Source organism: Talaromyces rugulosus, chromosome VI (assembly GCF_013368755.1).
Source record: "Talaromyces rugulosus chromosome VI, complete sequence".
NCBI lineage: Eukaryota > Fungi > Ascomycota > Eurotiomycetes > Eurotiales > Trichocomaceae > Talaromyces > Talaromyces rugulosus.
The window spans coordinates 2,681,476-2,698,974 of record NC_049566.1 but is presented as its reverse complement, the minus strand read 5'-3'; the positions used below and the strand labels follow the sequence as shown (position 1 = coordinate 2,698,974).

General features: G+C 48.2%; 8 protein-coding genes across 8 annotated transcripts; 4 read left to right on the top strand and 4 right to left on the bottom strand.

Annotated features, from left to right (window-relative positions):
* Nucleotides 1-267: 267 nt before the first annotated feature.
* On the top strand, nucleotides 268-929 carry TRUGW13939_11306 (uncharacterized protein; the record flags this gene model as incomplete). Its single annotated transcript, XM_035494414.1, has 4 exons — nucleotides 268-287; nucleotides 350-577; nucleotides 639-771; nucleotides 831-929. 4 exons carry the CDS (start codon nucleotides 268-270, stop codon nucleotides 927-929), a joined length of 480 nt encoding a protein of 159 aa, XP_035350307.1.
* Nucleotides 930-1,086: 157 nt separating this feature from the next.
* TRUGW13939_11305 (uncharacterized protein) lies at nucleotides 1,087-2,097 on the bottom strand (the record flags this gene model as incomplete). The annotated part of the gene is made up of 6 exons (XM_035494413.1): nucleotides 1,087-1,289; nucleotides 1,358-1,416; nucleotides 1,482-1,533; nucleotides 1,601-1,745; nucleotides 1,806-1,839; nucleotides 2,027-2,097. The coding sequence occupies 6 exons, from the start codon at nucleotides 2,095-2,097 to the stop codon at nucleotides 1,087-1,089; spliced, it is 564 nt and encodes a 187-aa protein (XP_035350306.1).
* A 659-nt stretch (nucleotides 2,098-2,756) lies between these two features.
* Nucleotides 2,757-4,642, bottom strand: TRUGW13939_11304 (uncharacterized protein; the record flags this gene model as incomplete). Its single annotated transcript, XM_035494412.1, has 3 exons — nucleotides 2,757-4,276; nucleotides 4,336-4,477; nucleotides 4,538-4,642. The coding sequence occupies 3 exons, from the start codon at nucleotides 4,640-4,642 to the stop codon at nucleotides 2,757-2,759; spliced, it is 1,767 nt and encodes a 588-aa protein (XP_035350305.1).
* A 542-nt stretch (nucleotides 4,643-5,184) lies between these two features.
* Nucleotides 5,185-6,799, bottom strand: TRUGW13939_11303 (uncharacterized protein; the record flags this gene model as incomplete). Its single annotated transcript, XM_035494411.1, has 2 exons — nucleotides 5,185-6,671; nucleotides 6,736-6,799. 2 exons carry the CDS (start codon nucleotides 6,797-6,799, stop codon nucleotides 5,185-5,187), a joined length of 1,551 nt encoding a protein of 516 aa, XP_035350304.1.
* A 998-nt stretch (nucleotides 6,800-7,797) lies between these two features.
* TRUGW13939_11302 (uncharacterized protein) lies at nucleotides 7,798-8,146 on the top strand (the record flags this gene model as incomplete). The annotated part of the gene is made up of 3 exons (XM_035494410.1): nucleotides 7,798-7,829; nucleotides 7,896-8,010; nucleotides 8,078-8,146. 3 exons carry the CDS (start codon nucleotides 7,798-7,800, stop codon nucleotides 8,144-8,146), a joined length of 216 nt encoding a protein of 71 aa, XP_035350303.1.
* A 414-nt stretch (nucleotides 8,147-8,560) lies between these two features.
* Nucleotides 8,561-11,242, top strand: TRUGW13939_11301 (uncharacterized protein; the record flags this gene model as incomplete). The annotated part of the gene is made up of 7 exons (XM_035494409.1): nucleotides 8,561-8,660; nucleotides 8,737-8,804; nucleotides 8,861-9,001; nucleotides 9,072-9,830; nucleotides 9,883-10,140; nucleotides 10,190-10,288; nucleotides 10,343-11,242. 7 exons carry the CDS (start codon nucleotides 8,561-8,563, stop codon nucleotides 11,240-11,242), a joined length of 2,325 nt encoding a protein of 774 aa, XP_035350302.1.
* Nucleotides 11,243-14,562: 3,320 nt separating this feature from the next.
* On the top strand, nucleotides 14,563-15,972 carry TRUGW13939_11300 (uncharacterized protein; the record flags this gene model as incomplete). Its single annotated transcript, XM_035494408.1, has 3 exons — nucleotides 14,563-15,120; nucleotides 15,181-15,461; nucleotides 15,516-15,972. The coding sequence occupies 3 exons, from the start codon at nucleotides 14,563-14,565 to the stop codon at nucleotides 15,970-15,972; spliced, it is 1,296 nt and encodes a 431-aa protein (XP_035350301.1).
* Nucleotides 15,973-16,406: 434 nt separating this feature from the next.
* On the bottom strand, nucleotides 16,407-17,356 carry TRUGW13939_11299 (uncharacterized protein; the record flags this gene model as incomplete). The annotated part of the gene is made up of 3 exons (XM_035494407.1): nucleotides 16,407-16,474; nucleotides 16,527-16,819; nucleotides 16,878-17,356. The coding sequence occupies 3 exons, from the start codon at nucleotides 17,354-17,356 to the stop codon at nucleotides 16,407-16,409; spliced, it is 840 nt and encodes a 279-aa protein (XP_035350300.1).
* Nucleotides 17,357-17,499: the final 143 nt, after the last annotated feature.

Sequence of the window (17,499 nt, the reverse complement as noted above, 5' to 3'; positions counted from 1 at the left end):
CAGCCAGTGCTAGCTTTTCGGCTGGGATTTATTGGCAATAACGAGTCAAATACCGTCTTTCTAGGCAGTAATCCAAGTATCAGAACTCGTCGACAGCATTTAACGTGCGTTATGTAAGCAGACAGTACAGCTCCGGGAGCGACCGGCCAATGAGGGCGCCGCTAAAGGACTGACCGCGAACTTCGCAGCTCCTCAACGATTCAACCTCGCCTTCATCGCCAGTTGGAATTGTTCTCCCCAGAGGCCCGCTCACCCCAACCCGCCAAGATGGCTTCCAGACAACCTCAGTACGGGAAATTGATTTCGCATATGTTTTTCTCATCCAATTGCTAATTGTTTGTTCCGGCAGGTTCAATCAGCACAATCTGATCGACACGACGCCCATGCCCGATGGCATTCCCAAGGTCCAGGAAATCGGTACTACGTCTGCTCCGTTGATGAGCGCCTCGTTCTTTATTGGTGACCGCTGCCGCCCTTACAACGATGACTACATGAAGTGTAAATCCGAGGCCAATGGGCGAGGGGAGATTGACTGCCTCAAGGAGGGTCGCAAGGTCACCCGTTGCGCCGCCAGCGTGTATGTGTTTCTGGGTCAATTCGTTTTCGCCTTAAAAAACCCGGTATCTGACTCTTAGCAGGATCAAGGACATCAACACACACTGCTTGAAGCAATTCAACGCGCACTGGGAGTGCCTGGAGAACAACAACCACCACATGTTCGAATGCCGGAAGCCGGAAGTGGAGTTGAACAGCTGTGTTTTTGAGAAGCTGGTTTGTTCCCTTTTTCCCTCCCTTCCTCCCTTTTACAGAGTACTGATACGTTATGACAGGGCCTGAAGAAGGAGATCCCGGGAACTCCGTCAAACGTCACACCCGTTCACCTGCGTCCAAAGCAGCTCTATTCCCAGTGGCCTGGAAATCAATATTAGAATATTTGATATTACAAAGCACGAATTTTTCCTTCCATAAAGTCCTTTCACAAAGCAATGTATGTATATATTAGCTCTTTACAGGAATGATACTATTTCTGTCCAAAAAAAAAGAAACAGGAAATCCCCTCCTTTCAGTTAAAAGGAAGTAGTAATGTTACAGCTTCAACCTTTCTCTCCGTCGGGCATTCTTCATAGCCTCCAGTCGAGCCGCATACTCTGGAATTGCTGGAACATAAACCTTGTGTTGTTCTGCAGTCGCGTACTTGATCTTCCCATCCATCGACTCCATCCAGCCGCTAATCAAAGCCATTGTCCTTCCATGTTGCTCGACTTGGCACCGAACACGTACTTTTGTGCCTGTATTCCAAAAAAAAAAAAGATTTAGTGTTTTCAAACATATCAGCACATGTTTCAAGAGTACATACCGAGCGGAATGGCTTTGAGATATGAAATATTCAGCGTTCTTGTAACTCCGGCCAAAAACCTACAACGGACGCATCAGAAACTAGTTCCATGATTTTGTAAAAAAAAGAGAAGAAAAAAACTCACTCCCAATATCCAGGTCGTGAAACCGACTGCATAGTCAAAGCAGTACACATATCTATACAACTGTTGTTAGCAACTCTTTCATCATACTCAATAGCACCCGTATAATGTTTGCTACATACCAAAAATAACTCCATAGGCGCCTCCATGCAAAACACCGTTAATATTGCACCATGTTTCATCGGCTGTAAACTCCCACTCGGATGAACCTGAGGGATCGGCATCAATGAAGACAGTGGACTCTGTTAAGAGCTTGCTGTCATAGAACTAGTTTTGACGCTTTAGCCAATGAGTTTGCCACGGGTAAATTGAATGTGGGAAATGTACCTTGGCCGACTTTTCGACAATCAATTGCTTGTATCTATGTTTTCCCTTGTTAGTCTGGCGACTCTGCATGTGGAGGTCTGAGATAGAAGAGGGATTCTGGAGCGCATATATCATTCATGTAGAAAGCGATGTGTTCAAAGCCCCAAGAAGCAAGAAACATTATTAAACACCAAAAGATCAAACCCCCTTTGAAAAAAGTGAAAAAAGAGCACTCCACTTACAGTTCTAGAAAGCATTCCACCCCGTCGATAATGTCTTGCTTCGTTGGCGGATTTTCCCGACCACCAGCCATTTTCAAACAAAAATAACCGTCTAGAATAGACGATGAATGTTCAAAACGAAGCAAGAACAGTCCAGCACTGCGCTAGAAACGTTGAAATCGGTGCGAATCAGAATCCCGAATCAAAGTCGGAGTTCAAAGCGTCGACATGAGGGGCTTGGCAAGCGCGGTCCGAGGTAAATAATCATCGAGACGAGATAACAACCATGGTTAAGACTTCAATGTAATACACACACCCAAAAAATTTTAATAGCGCTGGTTTTAATTATCACGGATTATTATCTTTTTATTTGATTATTTTCCTCTCCTATCAACTGCCATTTGCCCATAGATAGAAAAATTAAAAGTACATGATATATGGTACAGCAAGACTCCAACTAGTCTCTAATCTTTTGTTTTGAATAAGCCCCAAAAAGAGAAGATGCAAAAAACATGCATTGAGTGGAGATGTAGCAATGTGCTGAAGATGGAGTCCCATCATGAACGGGGTCACCTGCACAAAGATGAGGCCGTGATATAAAGGTGTAGAGGGGATAGTGATAACACATAAGGCGAAGTATGATAATAATAAAAATAAAAAGAGTAAGGAGATAACAAAGGAAATGCCATATTACAAATGCAATACACGCTCAAAATGACAATTCAGAAGGATGGTAAGGCTGGGGCTCAGCTTAGAATCCCATGCCACCCATACCGCCCATACCACCCATGCCGCCCATGCCTCCTCCAGGAGGACCAGCAGGGGCCTTCTCCTCAGGGGCATCGACGATAGCGACCTCAGTGGTACCGAGGAGGGAGGCAACGCCGCTGGCATCAACCAAAGCAGTGCGGACGACCTTGAGGGGGTCGAGGATACCGGCATCGATCATGTCAACGTACGTGCCCTTGGAGCTATCGAAACCCTTGTTGAAGTCGGCAGCATACTCATCAGTGAGCTTACCAACGATAACACTGCCCTCAAGGCCAGCGTTTTCAACAATGGTGCGAGCAGGGCGGGTAATAGCCTTGCGGATGATGTCAATACCAAGCTGCTGGTCGAAGTTGGCGCCCTTGAGGTGGTCCAATCCGTTGGCAGAGGCCTTGAGGAGGGCAGTACCACCACCGGGGAGAATACCGTCCTCGACAGCAGCACGGGTAGCGTTGAGAGCATCGACAACACGGTCCTTCTTCTCGCCAACCTCAACCTCGGAAGCACCGCCAACCTTGATGACAGCAACACCGCCGGAAAGCTTGGCAAGACGCTCCTGAAGCTTCTCCTTTTCATATTCGGAGGTACCAGGGTCGGCCATGACGCCGCGGATCTGTTCGCAGCGCTGAGCGATAGAGTCCTTGCTGCCCTCGCCATTAAGGATGATGGTGTCTTCCTTGGTGATAGTGATGGCACCAGTGGAACCAAGTTGGTCGGGGGTGAGTTTGTCCAACTTAATGTCAAGCTCTTCAGTGAAGACAGTGGCGTTGGTGAGAACACCCAAGTCGCCCAGAATGTTCTTACGGTTGTCACCAAAGCCAGGGGCCTTGACGGCAGCAACTTGGACCTGGCCACGGAGCTTGTTGAGAATGCAAACAGCCAAAGCCTCGCCCTCAATATCCTCGGCGATGATAACGAGAGGGCGGCGGAGTTGCGTCGAGGCCTCGAGGGCAGGGATAATGTCTTGGACGGCAGAAATCTTCTTCTCGGACAAAAGGATGAGAGGCTTCTCGAACTCAACCTTCTGGGACTTGGTGTCGGTCATGAAGTAGGCGGAGGTGTAGCCACGGTCAAAGCGCATACCCTCAGTAACCTCGAGCTCGTCATCAATAGTCTTGCCCTCCTTGACAGTGATGACACCTTCCTTGCCGACCTTCTCCATGGCGTTGGAGATGAGCTTACCAACGTGAAGATCGCCGTTGGCAGAAATAGTGGCAACCTGGGCAATCTCCTCGGTGGTGGTGATATCACGCTTGTTCGCCGTGATGTATTCGACGACGGCTTCAACGGCGGCCTGTGTACCGCGACGGAGGTCCATAGGGTTGCATCCAGCGGCAACGTTCTTCACGGTCTCGGAGAAGATGGCGCGGGCCAAAACGGTAGCGGTAGTGGTACCATCACCAGCAGTCTCATTTGTCTTCGAGGCAACGTCTTGGAGTAAACGAGCGCCGAGGTTCTCGAACTTGTCTTGGAGGGTAACGGCTTTGGCCACGGTAACACCATCTACAGGAGGTCAGTAAACATATATTGTTGGAGAAATCCATTGAGATTGGCTAACATACCCTTGGTGATCTTAGGCGAGCCATAGCTCTGGTCAATCAAGACATTGCGACCCTTGGGGCCGAGTGTGGAAGTGACAGCCTTTGCAAGGGTGTCGACACCCTTCAGGAGGTTGGCGCGAGCTTCGACACCGAACTTGAGCTCCTAAGAAGTTGTGAGTATTCGCAGTCAATTCATATATAGCTCCTAGAGTAACAAACATACCTTGTGGGCATATCTCTGCTGTTGCAGGCTAACACCAGAGGCTCTGAGCTTGGAAAAGGGAGCTCGGGACAGAGCGGAAGTTCTGGAGGAAAGAGCTCGCTGCATCGTGATCGCAGAACTCGCAACTAGTAAGGTAGATTATGAAAAGGAAAAATCAATCAAGATGACCCAATTCACCACGACGGAAATGCCTTGAGGATGAAGTTGCGGGAAAAGAGGGAGAAATGGATGGGAGGAAAAAGAGCAGAAAGTGAAGCCGAATTGCCGAAAATTTTCCAGCTTCTTCGCGGTTCCCCGGATGTCTTGGCGGAAGAAGCTAGAAGCCGCTAGGACAGTCACGTGCCGACGCGTTTACATGGACGTTCATCTCAACGAGCAACTGCAATTGTATACCTGATCTGTCTCGAAACGAATAATCACTATAAAAACTGTGCTGGCAGAGTTATGCAAGAAGCCAAGCATCGCGAATCATTAAAAAGCCCCCAACCAACTGTGCTTCCAAAGATCAATCCCCATATAGCCGAACCTCCCGCCGCATTTGAAAAGAAGAACAAAACAAAAACCAAAATATCAAGAAGAACTTGTGAAGAATCAGTATACTGTTTTTTTCAATATGCAGTCTGCTTGGATTGCTATAGAGGCGCTCATCAGGTTGTCCACCATGCCACGTTCTTGGCCTCGTCAAGAATGTCATTGCTGAGCATTTGATCAAGGTCAAATATCTTCCCCGGCGGCATTACTCCATCAGGAGTATTCTCGTTATCAATGGTGTTGTTCCATTTGCGGTCGATCAAGCCGCTCTTGTCCCAAGGTTTTTCCAACTGTGGACGGGCTTGGCCAAAGCTGCTGAAATCGCTATGATGTAAAATATCGCCCTGGTCCGCTGGTAAATTATTACCTGTTGAAAAATCGTGCGTCTCGTATGTGGTATCATCGTGCTCTTGCACGCTGAGAGTCGGCGCCGTATTCCAACTTGGGTCGAAATACGTGGGAAGCTCTCTGTGCTTTTTTTCGTAGGCCTTGTAGTCTGTTCTTTCCTGGTCGACTGCTCGAGCTATAAGATTGCTTTGTTCTGCGGCACGCAGGTTGCGATGAAACTTCAATTGAGGCTCAGAGTCGGGTTCGTCGAGCCATGTGGCTGGATGAACAATTCTAGGATCCGGGTCATGCGTTTCGCCTGCCCAAGCCAAGGCTTGCGGTGCATCATACTGTCGCATGACAACGTCGAGTGGCCACTGACCACGGAGGAGGCCTGGATTCTGTGAATCATGATAGCCTGTTGGAACGGGCCCGAAGTAGTCCTTGGAAAATCCCCATTTCTCGCCCTCGATGCTGGTGGTAGGCAGATGCCATCTTCTCTCCGGGTCTCTGTCGTGATAGATTCCAGTGCCTTTGTACTCAATCTTGCAGAGTTTATCTTTGCCAGGTTTCAAAGTGACAACGAGCGATTCTGGTTCTTCATCTTCAGCTTCCTCCTCGGCGTCAGCAGGAGTGGCTGAAGAAATTTCCTTGTCTTCTTCGTCGTTCAGGAATTGCAGAAAAGGGGCATCTGCTGCGAGAATCTCCGTGTCCGACGAAAGCACCTCGTCTTCAGAGTCTTCCTCTTCACCTTTGATGGTAATGTACTCTTCTTCATCTTTGATATGAACATGGTCATCGACGGGGACAGCCGTTTTGCGTTTCTTCTGGGGCGTCCGACGCTTGGTATTACCGCCTTTTCTGGCTTGCGAGGGCTCCCAGTCTTCGTCGCTACTGTAGGTTTTGATGGGTATATCAGCGGTCGGTTCATCATCGATCGGAGCACGCTTCTTCGCCTTGGCATTTGGCTTGCTTTTCTGAGCCTTGTCTTTTTCTTGTTTTGGAGCCTGCGAGGGGGCGGGCGATGTTTCGAATGACTTGGATGATAGCAACGACGACGATGACGAGGCAGTCCCAGACCCGCCACGACGCAGAGGTGGAGGAACAGCCTTGTTGCTCTGAACGCGACGAGTACGCATTTTCGCAAGATGCTGGACGATCGCTCCTTCGCTGATGTCTGCAGACATGGTTTTGCCCACTTCTGCCCAGGGGATCCTGACACCCTCCCGGTTACAAACCGACTGAACAGTGAGTAGGAGCAACTCGTTTAGGTTTTCTGCAAATTCAGGCATTTAGCCATCATCAAAATGGTTTGCCTGGTTTCGCGAGGGAAAACATACCATCCCAGCGAACAAGCTTTCGCTTAGCTGGGCGATTTTGCTGCTTCTTGTTCACAGCGGCCATGTTGATGACTCGATAGTAATAACGCACCCAAAAAGAAAAGAAAAGGAATATACGGGGATTGTCCAAGGCCAAGTCCCAAAGAGAGCGCCAAAGTGGCTGAAATGAAATGAAAGTGAGGGTGATCACTCACTGCATGGCTGAGGGGTAAGAAGATGAGAAGGCACGAAAACATGCAGTTACAGGGACAGAAGCTTGCCAAGAGTTTTTGTAAACAAAGAAAGGTGGGTGTGAGCAGAAAACAGGTGATTAGTTGTGCACATGTGGATTCTTCGTCATAAGGGTCAGTTCAGGCACCTCAGTCACCTCAGTCACCAAGAAAAGCCCAGCAGCTGTGAAGACCAGCAGACAGGAGGATGCGTCTAAGGAGCCTTAATTTAATCCTGCGTAAATCGAGAGTTACGCCTAAGGTCAAACAAAGGCAGAGTTAAGATGAGGGGGGAAAACTAAATTCTGCATGGACTAATTCATCTGATGCTCGACAGGTGAGTTGAATATATCTTGGTGAGACTGATCCCATGCACCAGTATTAAAACCTCTTCCTGCACAAAAACTTGGCAAACTGGACAAAGAGATAGTGGGGTCATATCGTCATGCGTTAAAGTCATGAGTGACTCGGTTGTAAACACTAGACTTCGATGTTTTACTGGAATATCTGAGGAGAGTCACAACATAGTATTTATTTTGATATGTTCTTCTCTTGCAAAATGCTTTGGATTCACGAATGTAAGGTTGCTGCGTATGTATAAAATCTCTAGCCTTGAAAACACAACTTCGGTATTTAAAAAAAAACCATTTCGACATGTGGGAATAATCAAGAAGTAGTTAACTCCAAATCCTCATATCCTGAGTCCTCCAGGGGAGTCACGTGGCTGGGATCCACGTGACCCGTAGTCCCGTGCCGTGGCTCAACCTCCGACAATTCCCATCCGCAAATGCAGATCTGAAAACGCCCTTTTGCTCTTTCAAGACCTCCATCTCCAATTCCCTCATTACTCAAAATGTCGGCCCCCTGGAAAGCTGCCGGTTTGACGTATGTTACTCTGCATATTCCCCCCAGTCGCCCGCCGATGTGTCGCAATTGCTGACCTGTCCATAGCTACAACCGCTACCTCGCCGTTGCTGCTGGCGCCGTCCGCCGGTCCCTGAAAGAAGGCCCTCGCCTCGCTGCTGAACGCCGCGGTTTGACAGATCTCAAGTTTGCCAAGTGGGAGGTATGTACCAGAAATAATTCGAAACTCGGAGAGGAATCAAAAGCTGACATGGAATTTGCGACCGCAGAACGGCAAGCAGGGAGAGGTCAAGCAAGTCGGCACCGTTGTTAACGCCGCCGCTCAAGCCGAAAAATAAACAACTGAAAAAAAGAGAGAAAATATACCGAATTGATGTGGTAGAATTGGTGATATCCCGGATTCGAGGCAGTTTGCTGGACGCTGGAGGGGGAAGCGGATTGTACATCTTGTAGCAATACCTGGTCTCTTTTTTTAACACACCCCAATGGAACAATAGAACATTTTCCCTTTGTGGCATGATTTACGTATTGCTATTCGTAATTCTAGAGACTGTATATCGAATCTGGCCATCTCCAAAGGTGTTTGTTCCCAGCCAGCTCCGGGCCTGGAAAGTGAAACCTGAGGCAGTCACCCATAATTACCCGGGGCCCGCAGGCCGCCGTTCTGTTCCGCAACAAACAAACACACCTCCGCGACAGAACAACCCCAGAAACAACCAGGTCATGAGATGTCATAGCTTCTCGCATAAACCATGCTACCAAATAACCAGCTCCGTGTCCCTCCGCCTCGACCAGCGTCGCAGCGCATGGTGACGCAAGACATCACCGACATTTTCGTCAACGCCGCTTCTAGTGCGTCCCCCCCCCCGCAGCTACAATTCGATATTGACAGCAGCTCGTGCTGCGAGCTGACTGGTAAATTCTACAGAGTTAAACCAAGGAGAGCTCGTCAAAGATGAAACATTTACTCTCTTTGAGGCGGTCGGGGCATTGGAGGTAGGGCAAGTCAGTTTCCGTGTCTAGGTATAAAGAAACTCAATTGTTGGTGATAGATCATGGACTCCAAAATGGACAGTGGATATCTTGGCCCTGGCGAGAACCACGCCCAGGCCCTTGACTATGACTACGATGTGATGCGCGAGTTGCAGCCCGAGGAAGTGATCGGGTTGATGGATCAGCTGCTTTGTCATGAGGTTTGTTGTTTTTTCGTACCGTTAAACACTGTTAAACAGGTCTGTGCTAACTAGGTGGTGGTATCAACAGGTGGCATGGCACATGGGACACCCCCTATCGCAAACGCTTTTCACTTCCATATACCTTGATAAGCTCCTTTGGCCAGCTCCGAGGTCGTTTGATGAATATAGCTTCTACAGAGGAGACGCAAAGTCACAGCTGGAGAAGGAAAAACAATCGCCACTGACACATCTCGTGCTGAGAGCATACTGCCTGGGTCTGGTCAAAGCGTGCGATCTAGTCCACAAGCGTGTAACGCATGAATATTATTACGAGGTTGGCCCTTGCACGTCTATTTCACGAGGCAAAGACGTTTCTGATGCTGCTCAGGAAGAGGATTTTTTCCCACAATTGTATAACCGCAGCATACTTACCGAGCATGAAATTGACCCGGTTCAAAAGATCATACAACGGGCCATACAGTTTCTCGAGGAGGACAGCAGCGGTTTAGAGCAGAATATTAAAGACGCACTAACCAATAGGTTACGGTTCAGAAATCATTTTCTAGAAGCCTTGGACGAGGAACAACTTGCGAATGATGTTCCAGATAAACTGCCTTTTACCGCCTGTCTCTCACTGCTTGGTCCGATTGAAAGCTCGGTATCTCTGGGGAAGCCCATCGAGGATGCTTTTACGTTAAAAATCCAACGAAAGCTGGCCAGCACCGTACCCCCTCGGCCAATGGTGACCATCAGTATTGACTCTGCAATGACCCACCTAAAACGTTTATGTCAGGATGCCATTGATATGCATGAGCTTTTGGACTATTCTGGATCGGACGATCTGCGAGTATGTATATTCCTTCTCGCATGCTGCCAGGCATACTTTCTAACCGAATCAGGTGTCTCTCTGGACGTTGGCGTCGAGGAAGCCGCAGCCCAGCATTTATACACGATGCCGCCTACAAGCATTACTTGTTAATAACATGAAGGTACTTGGCTCAACATCAGTTAAGAGTCTATTATATGACGAGCTGGCAGATCTGGTACTCCCTTCGAGCATGATATTGCGGGCTGAGAATGAAGAGATCGAGGTGCCAACCGACCCTCGCTTTCAAATACATCAGAGTATGGAGGACTTTCTCGTCCGCATCGCCGAGGTAAGCCGTGTACGTTTTGCATGTTTAGATCGCTCCTAACGTTTTGCAGTCATTTATGAACACATTCCGCACATCATGCTTAAATCGATCACGAGTTCGTCGTGCCTTGTGCCATAGTATAATCGACTGGGATAATATCCAGATTGAGGTTAGCGGGTTCTAATAAATTTGGATGATAAGAGGAACTAATAGGTTCTTGCAGGCGGAGAAACTTGACGAGCAATTACAACAGCTGACCAACGAAGTGCCGTTGACATTCGACAATGGCGAGCCGGCGTACTCGTACCCTTTGGGCAGCTGGGCATACCACGAAAAACTGAAGCAGATCCGACATATCATTCAACTGGGATTTGAGCTGGCCATCTATGCTCCAGAGGAACTGGCAGGAATGTATTGGTATCTGGCTGAGATTTGTTTCCAGCATCGCCGACATATTGACCGAATACGGGCATTTGTTCTAGCGGGAATGAGACGAAGCGACACCGACAAGGAATTCGAGAGGACAATCACTGTTCTCAACCGACATACAACGTGGCTTGTTGCGACGGAAACCTTTGCCCTTGCACTTCACGCGCTATACGTATTCTTCGAGCGCCAGGGCGTACTCCCACACGCGGCCTCCAAGAACAGCTACTCTAGCTCTCGGCTACGGTATGAGCTACGCATGAAGCCATTTCTCTCCATAAGTCTTCCCGAGCTGCTCCCGTTTGACAAATACGAAACCATGGTGGCTCTCGAGGGTGACTCGGACGCTCAGACGCTGGAACGCGCCAGCAATGCGATTGGCGAAGCACGCAAGGCATGGGAGAAAGTACTGGCCAGCGGACCATTCTTGGGCTCGCGCGACGCGGACAAGACGATTCATAGACCCGCGATTGAAAGCGAATGGCAACGAAACACCAAGGACTCATACCGATCGTGCATTGGCGCCAGCGTCGCGATCCAAAAGGCGAGCAACCTGCTCAAGACCAAAAAATCGGCTAAGACGGCTGGCGCATCGTCGCTGCTGCCTATCAAAGTGGATATTCCGGACGTCGACACACCTCAGCGCTGGCATGACTGGTGGGCGGTGCCGCGTATTTCAGAGGCTGAGTCTGGCTGAGCAGCAGATGGCAATGACTAGGTAGCTAGCCACTTGGCGACGACTTGGACGACGAGTTGAGCGCCAACAATACAGAAAGCCGGACGCGGCCGAGGACATTTCGAGAAGGCTGTGATTCTATGCAACCTTGGAAGTGAGCTCGTCCGAGAAATATGATCAGCCAATGTACACGATCCTTGTGGACGGCGTCTTCGGACGGAGAGAGAGTATCTAATTTGACAGGCGGCATCAGTCGGGTCCAGCGTTGCATCAAAGCCCGAGCCCATTATTCCTGATTCACTTGAAGCTGCAGGTCATCGTAATAATTATTATTGTCGGTTAGGGCAAACATGACGATTGCCCGCATGTACTCGGGGGTTAAGACTTGAAACTGTCGGTGAAGGCTGCACGTCTCGAAAAAAAAAAAGAGGCCTAGAATCAGTTAGTGTGGTCGAGTTGGCATGGAGCAATTTGTAGCGATTTGTCATGGCTGCATTCTAGTAGTCTAATAATCTAAATATGCAATCAGTACCTAGTCCTAGTGGTGAGGGCACTGAGGGGTTTCCATTGCGGCGGATCTCGGATCTGGAGTGGAAAGTGTATTCGACTTGATTGGGCAACTTAAAAATTCAAGGATTCCAAATACTTAGTTACAACAACAACAACTACTACTACTGCTAAGTACGTAGTGTGAATGGCATTTATTTGTCATGGTCAGATTAAGTTTCTCGCGCGGTCTGGTGCGAAAAAAATCGCACTTGTTGTGGGGAATTATGTACTGAAGATCAGCCTTATCATAGAGTAGTAGTTGACTACGCAAACATGCATGGCATATGTGGAACATATGTAGGTAAGCAATAGTTCATGTTCATCTTTTCTCGTATGTAGTACTACATACAGAGTCTAACTTATTGGGCATATCATTGATCAATTGATAATTATCCCACATTGTGTATGTTTGTTTATTGGCTGGGCTCCAAAAAAAAAAAAAAAAAAAAGGGCTCCATGTGCGCCAATATCATCTACTGTATTATTGCATAATGTGGGACACTGGGCATTTGCTTGAAATGCATGGCATGTTTGACAATGCATAGCGGCCAGGCATCCATTTTTTTTTCTTCCTTTTCTTTTGGTCTAATTAGAGAAATTAATGTGCGTTTTCTTGTGTCCCCCGGGCTGAGCTGGAGGAGGTTTGGCTGGGCGAATTTGGTATTTCCGGGCATCTAAAACCCCAAGGTGATACAGCCTAAGACCTATCTCAAACATCAAATCATTGAATAATATTACTCTTAGCAAAATAATAATATTAATTAGTAGTAGTATGTATTGAATTCATTTTCTTCCTGCCCCGAACAGGATTGATACAAAGGCGGTATGTAATCATCCTTGTATGTATGTTCGTATCTACCGTAGCCCGAGGTCGCCGACCATTTCGTGTTGGATCCTGAATGGGTCCGACTGAAGATGTGCTGTATTTTTTCTTCGTTGTGCCTTGCTTATACGCGAGAAACTCTGGTCAGGTCAGGTTTCAGTATTGAGATTAATTTGATGTCAACTGGTTTTTTGGGGGGGGAGTCTTAGTATTTAACAAGTATATACTTCGATATGGACGGGGGGGGTGGTACATGCACTTTGACATCAATGATCCAAACTATGTAAATTTTAAACAAAAGTGTAAAAAAAAAATTGCCCCCAAAATTTTATACACGTCACATCCACTTCGCTAATAATTTCGACCCTCTAAATTTCCAGTCGGCCTTCAAACTCGATGACCCACGTCCCCACGCGGGGACTCTCGACATAGTTCCCAAAACGGAAAAGCCAGCCCTATGCTGTAAACCGTAAACCCCGGAAAGCCCGTCGTCGTTTCCCCTTTAATTTCATGTGTAATTACCAATTTAACTTTTCATGTCATGTTTATCACAATTAAGCACTGATCTTCTCCAAAAGGAGAAAATAATAATAATAATCGAATAAGCGAGGGCTGTCCCCTTCCCAATAATGATGATCAGTTTCAAACTTCGCTTATAACAAAACGTCTGCACGGAGTCCTCCGACTGTCAAATAGTTAGATTGTCAATCATTTAGTGGGTCAGTCCATGCACCTACCGTATAGCGTGAACCATCATCCCACGGTGTGTAATAACACTTTTGGTATTATTATTTAGTGAGGGGCACTCGGGGAATGGAATGCCAAATTTGCCAATCAAGGGATGTTGTTTCCCAAGGGCCCTAGAAAAAAGAAGCCGGCCCTAGCCTGGTCTCCCCCCCCCACCCCCCAGACAAGCGCTTTCTTTATTTTGCAAGTACTCTTTTTTTTTCCTTCCGAGCTGCTGCTGATTTTAAAATATTAAGAGGGTCAATGTTACAAATCAGCAGGAAAGGAAAAAAAACCCAATATTTGAGAAAATCCTGTGATGATTTAACTTTTCTAACCTACAGGTATACAAAGTCCCTGGGGATCGGACAAATGACGTGCCAGGGAAAACGTACATCAATGCATATAAATCCCGCGTTAGGGCTGAATTTTTTTTTGGATCCCCGAAGGGATGAAAGAATAATGAATTTAGAAGTAAAATAATTAATTACAGTCATTAAAAAAAAAAAAAAAAATGAAACCCCCGCCTTACCGTTTACGGCAACATCTCTCGTCTTGTTCGCTTTCCCTTTTTGATCAGTTTGGAAAAATCCAAACCACTACTACTACTACTACTCAAACTACGGTGTGGATCAGTCAAAAACTGGACAAACTCGGCCTAAGATGGTTGTGTTGAGTGGGTTGTTTCAGGATTTGTCAGGTGCTCGTGCGTTGTGTCAAAATAACATTTGAACTGCATGTGGTGTTCATTTAGGAACTACTACTAGGCACGTTGCATATATACCAAAGCATAGCCACTTATCTCTACACACACACACACACACACACACACTCACTCAAAAGGCCACTGGTATGGCAGAATATACTGCAACAAGCGATAAATTGCAATGAGCCCGAACCATTTCGTTTCTGCTGCTTGAGAACCGGCATTACACTCACTGTCGACTTCCAGACTAGTCCTAGTATCAATACTACCAAGTCACCGACAGTACAGCCGTTCCGCCAACAAACAACATCATTATCCTGAAGCCCATCACAAGACATATCGTCTAAAAAAACATCTTCAAAGGAATGCAGATAGAAAGACCTAGTCATGATCGAGTCAAGCAATCCGCACGTCTCGTCACCGATTCACCATCATCATCACCATCACCATCACCATCCTCATAGATTATCTCACCATCCTGGGAAAAAACATTCTACAAACTTCGACATCAGTATCAAACAGTTGACACGAACCAAAATGGCCAGCCAGCACAAGCTCGTTGTTGACCAACAGCTACTACACCTATACTACCAAAACTTCCACCCAGCACATCCCATTCTCATACCGCTCTCTGCCCTGCAAGGTTCGCTGGCAGAGTACATACCACCACAACTTCTCACAGTGATGCGCTATATCGGAGCCCACTACCACCGCGACGAGTCCATACGCCAAACCCTCAAGGCGAGTGCACTCGAAACCACCTCTTTCACATCCCCAGACGCTGCCACGGATGGGTTCTGGGTGCAGTGTATGCTCCTGCTTGCCATTTCCGAGCATGCTCACGACGGCGAGAGCAAGACATTCATCGAGCCGGCAGTCAGCCGCTCGCTCGAGCTGGGTATGCACGACTCGTCGTTTGCCAAAGGGCATGGGTTTGACTCACCGTTTCTGGAGGAGATGTGGCGTCGTACATACTGGGAGCTGTATGTTGTGGATGTGCTGCTCAGTGCGCCGCGCCAGCAGGAGTCGTTGCTCTATCTCATGGAATCGGATGTGAGTCTGCCGTGTGACGAGGTTTTGTACAACGAGGCTGAGGTAAGTCTTTCTCTCTCTCAAAAAAAAAAAAAAAAGGGGGTGTCAAGTAACATCTCCCAGTCAACCATTCCGCAAGGCTGCCTGCTCAAAGACCTGACCGAGGACTCATCTCGAGGCCCGCAAGACGTCAAGTTCTCCTCCTTTGCATACCGCATCAATGCCACCCGACTTTTAGGACAGGTATTGTCTCTGCCTGGAGCAGTGACAGACAATATCTTCAAAGACACGGACAACGCCTTGTCCGAATGGCAGCGTCAATTCCCATTCCGCGCGGACGATTTTCAAGCAGACTCGACGCATTTTGGCGAGATGATTTTCCAGGCTCAGATGATCGTCCACTCGTGCGTTTTCCTTTTCCTTCTTCAAGCGTGACAAAACTGACTGACATCTTGTAGAGCAGTGATATACCTCCACCAACCCCTTTCCAACCTCCCACGACTCTGGGCCAAGGGGCAGGACAGCAGCACCAGCCAGCCATCGATAACCAGCCGCTTCTTCTTCCCGCCGTCATCATCATCATCAACAACGACATCATCAAATAATAAAACCGATATATTCAATCCGCACACCACCAGAATCATGCAGGAAGCCGACTCGCTCACCAAACTGCTCACGCAAACACACTCTGCAGTCGAACGGCACAGCCCATTTTTGATCCACGGCGTGGTCGTGGGGTCTTTGGTGTATGTAGCGGCATACGTGCAATCGCCCGGCGAAAATGACTTGTCCAAGCAGCGCATGTCGCTGGCGGTCGGGGTGTTGAAGAAGCTCGGGGTTACGTGGCCGTTGGCCGGCACGGTGAAGAAGGAGCTGAGCCAGATCTATCGGGATGCTGTCAGTGATTCTGGGTAGATAGATAGGGATGCACGTGACATATAGCAATTATATATCTCTAGTACATCTCATAACCTCTTAATGTCTGTTTACAAGCGAATAATTTAGCATAGCTCTACCGCAATTGGTTCCTTCTACAAGTATTATAATATAAACATAGTAGAAGTAAACACCATTCAACTCTCTAAATGCAAGTCCAGACCATCCAAGCCAGAGCAATAAGAATCGAATTTTCCAATAAAATAGACAAATCGAAAAGGACCATATACAAGTATAATCAAGAGCTCAAAAGTATTTCCCGTGTATATGTCTGGGCTTGATTGAAAGGGGGCCACGAAACCAGCATGGAAAGAATGTAAAGACAAAAAGCACAAACCGGTTGTGATCAAGATAGTATGGGCATGATGCTACTGGATTGAGACTTTTCTAGACAATTGCTGCAAGAAAGAAGCCTAGATAACAGAGATGGGGTCACCCTTGGGCTCCAGGACGTTGTCTGCGTACTCGCCACCGTAGTTGCCTAATACTCGTTAGTAAAGCGTACATTATTTGGTTCAAAAAGATCGACATACCGGCCGGGAAGTAGTTGCAAACGGTGAACGGAAGGGGGTCGGTGGAGTACGCCTCGGCCAGAGGAGAGCAAGTGACAGTGGCACAGCCAACGCTGGCAGTGTTGACCCAGACAATCTGAGAGAAGTGGCCCCAGTGCTCAAAGGTAGACATGTCAGGGCTGGCCTGACCGTACAGGTCCTGGTAGTACATCATCTCGTCGTTGTACATCATGTCGGTGATGATCTTGTCGACTTCGGAGGAGTCGACGCCATAAGCAATGTTCTGGCCGTAGCCGGAAGCAGGTCCGAGGGAGCTGGTTTTTGTTAGTGGACGTCCGTCATACATGGTAGAAAGAAAGAAAAAAACCATACGTATCGTGGTGGTAGTCGCAGCTGTTGGCGAGGGCCAGGGCACTCTCAGCCAGGGTCTCGTTCCAGGTCAGGGCCGGGGCCGAGTGGTTGGAGCGGTGGATGTTGTGGGAGTCGAGGAGCATGCTCTGGTAGGCGTCGCCAGTGGACGAGGGCACGACGCTGGTCGAGGTGGTAGTGGTCGGGGCCACAGTGCTGCTGGGCGGAACAGTGGTGGAAGCCACGTCGGTCGTAGAGGCTACCTCAGTGGTGGTAGGCCATGGAGGCCACGAGAAGTCCGGGTGGTTCTTGTGGGCTTCGTTGACAACGGGGGCAGCGGCAGCATTGTCGGCGGCGGTCGAGGTGGCGGATGCGACAGCCGAGTCGGTGACAGTGACAGTCACGACAGTGAGGTCGACATCAGTGACGATAGCGCGCTTGTCGACAGGGCCGGCGACAGCACCGATGGCGCACAAGGCACCGAGCATCATAGAACCCTTCATTGTGGTGGTTGTTTTTGGTTTTTGGTTTTTGGTGATATGGCAGCGGGGGGCACAAAACGAGAGAACGAAAGAGTTATATAAGACCAGAACTTGCTGATCGGCGCTTTTTAAAGAGTGGGATAGCAACACTGCAAAGGAGTGGA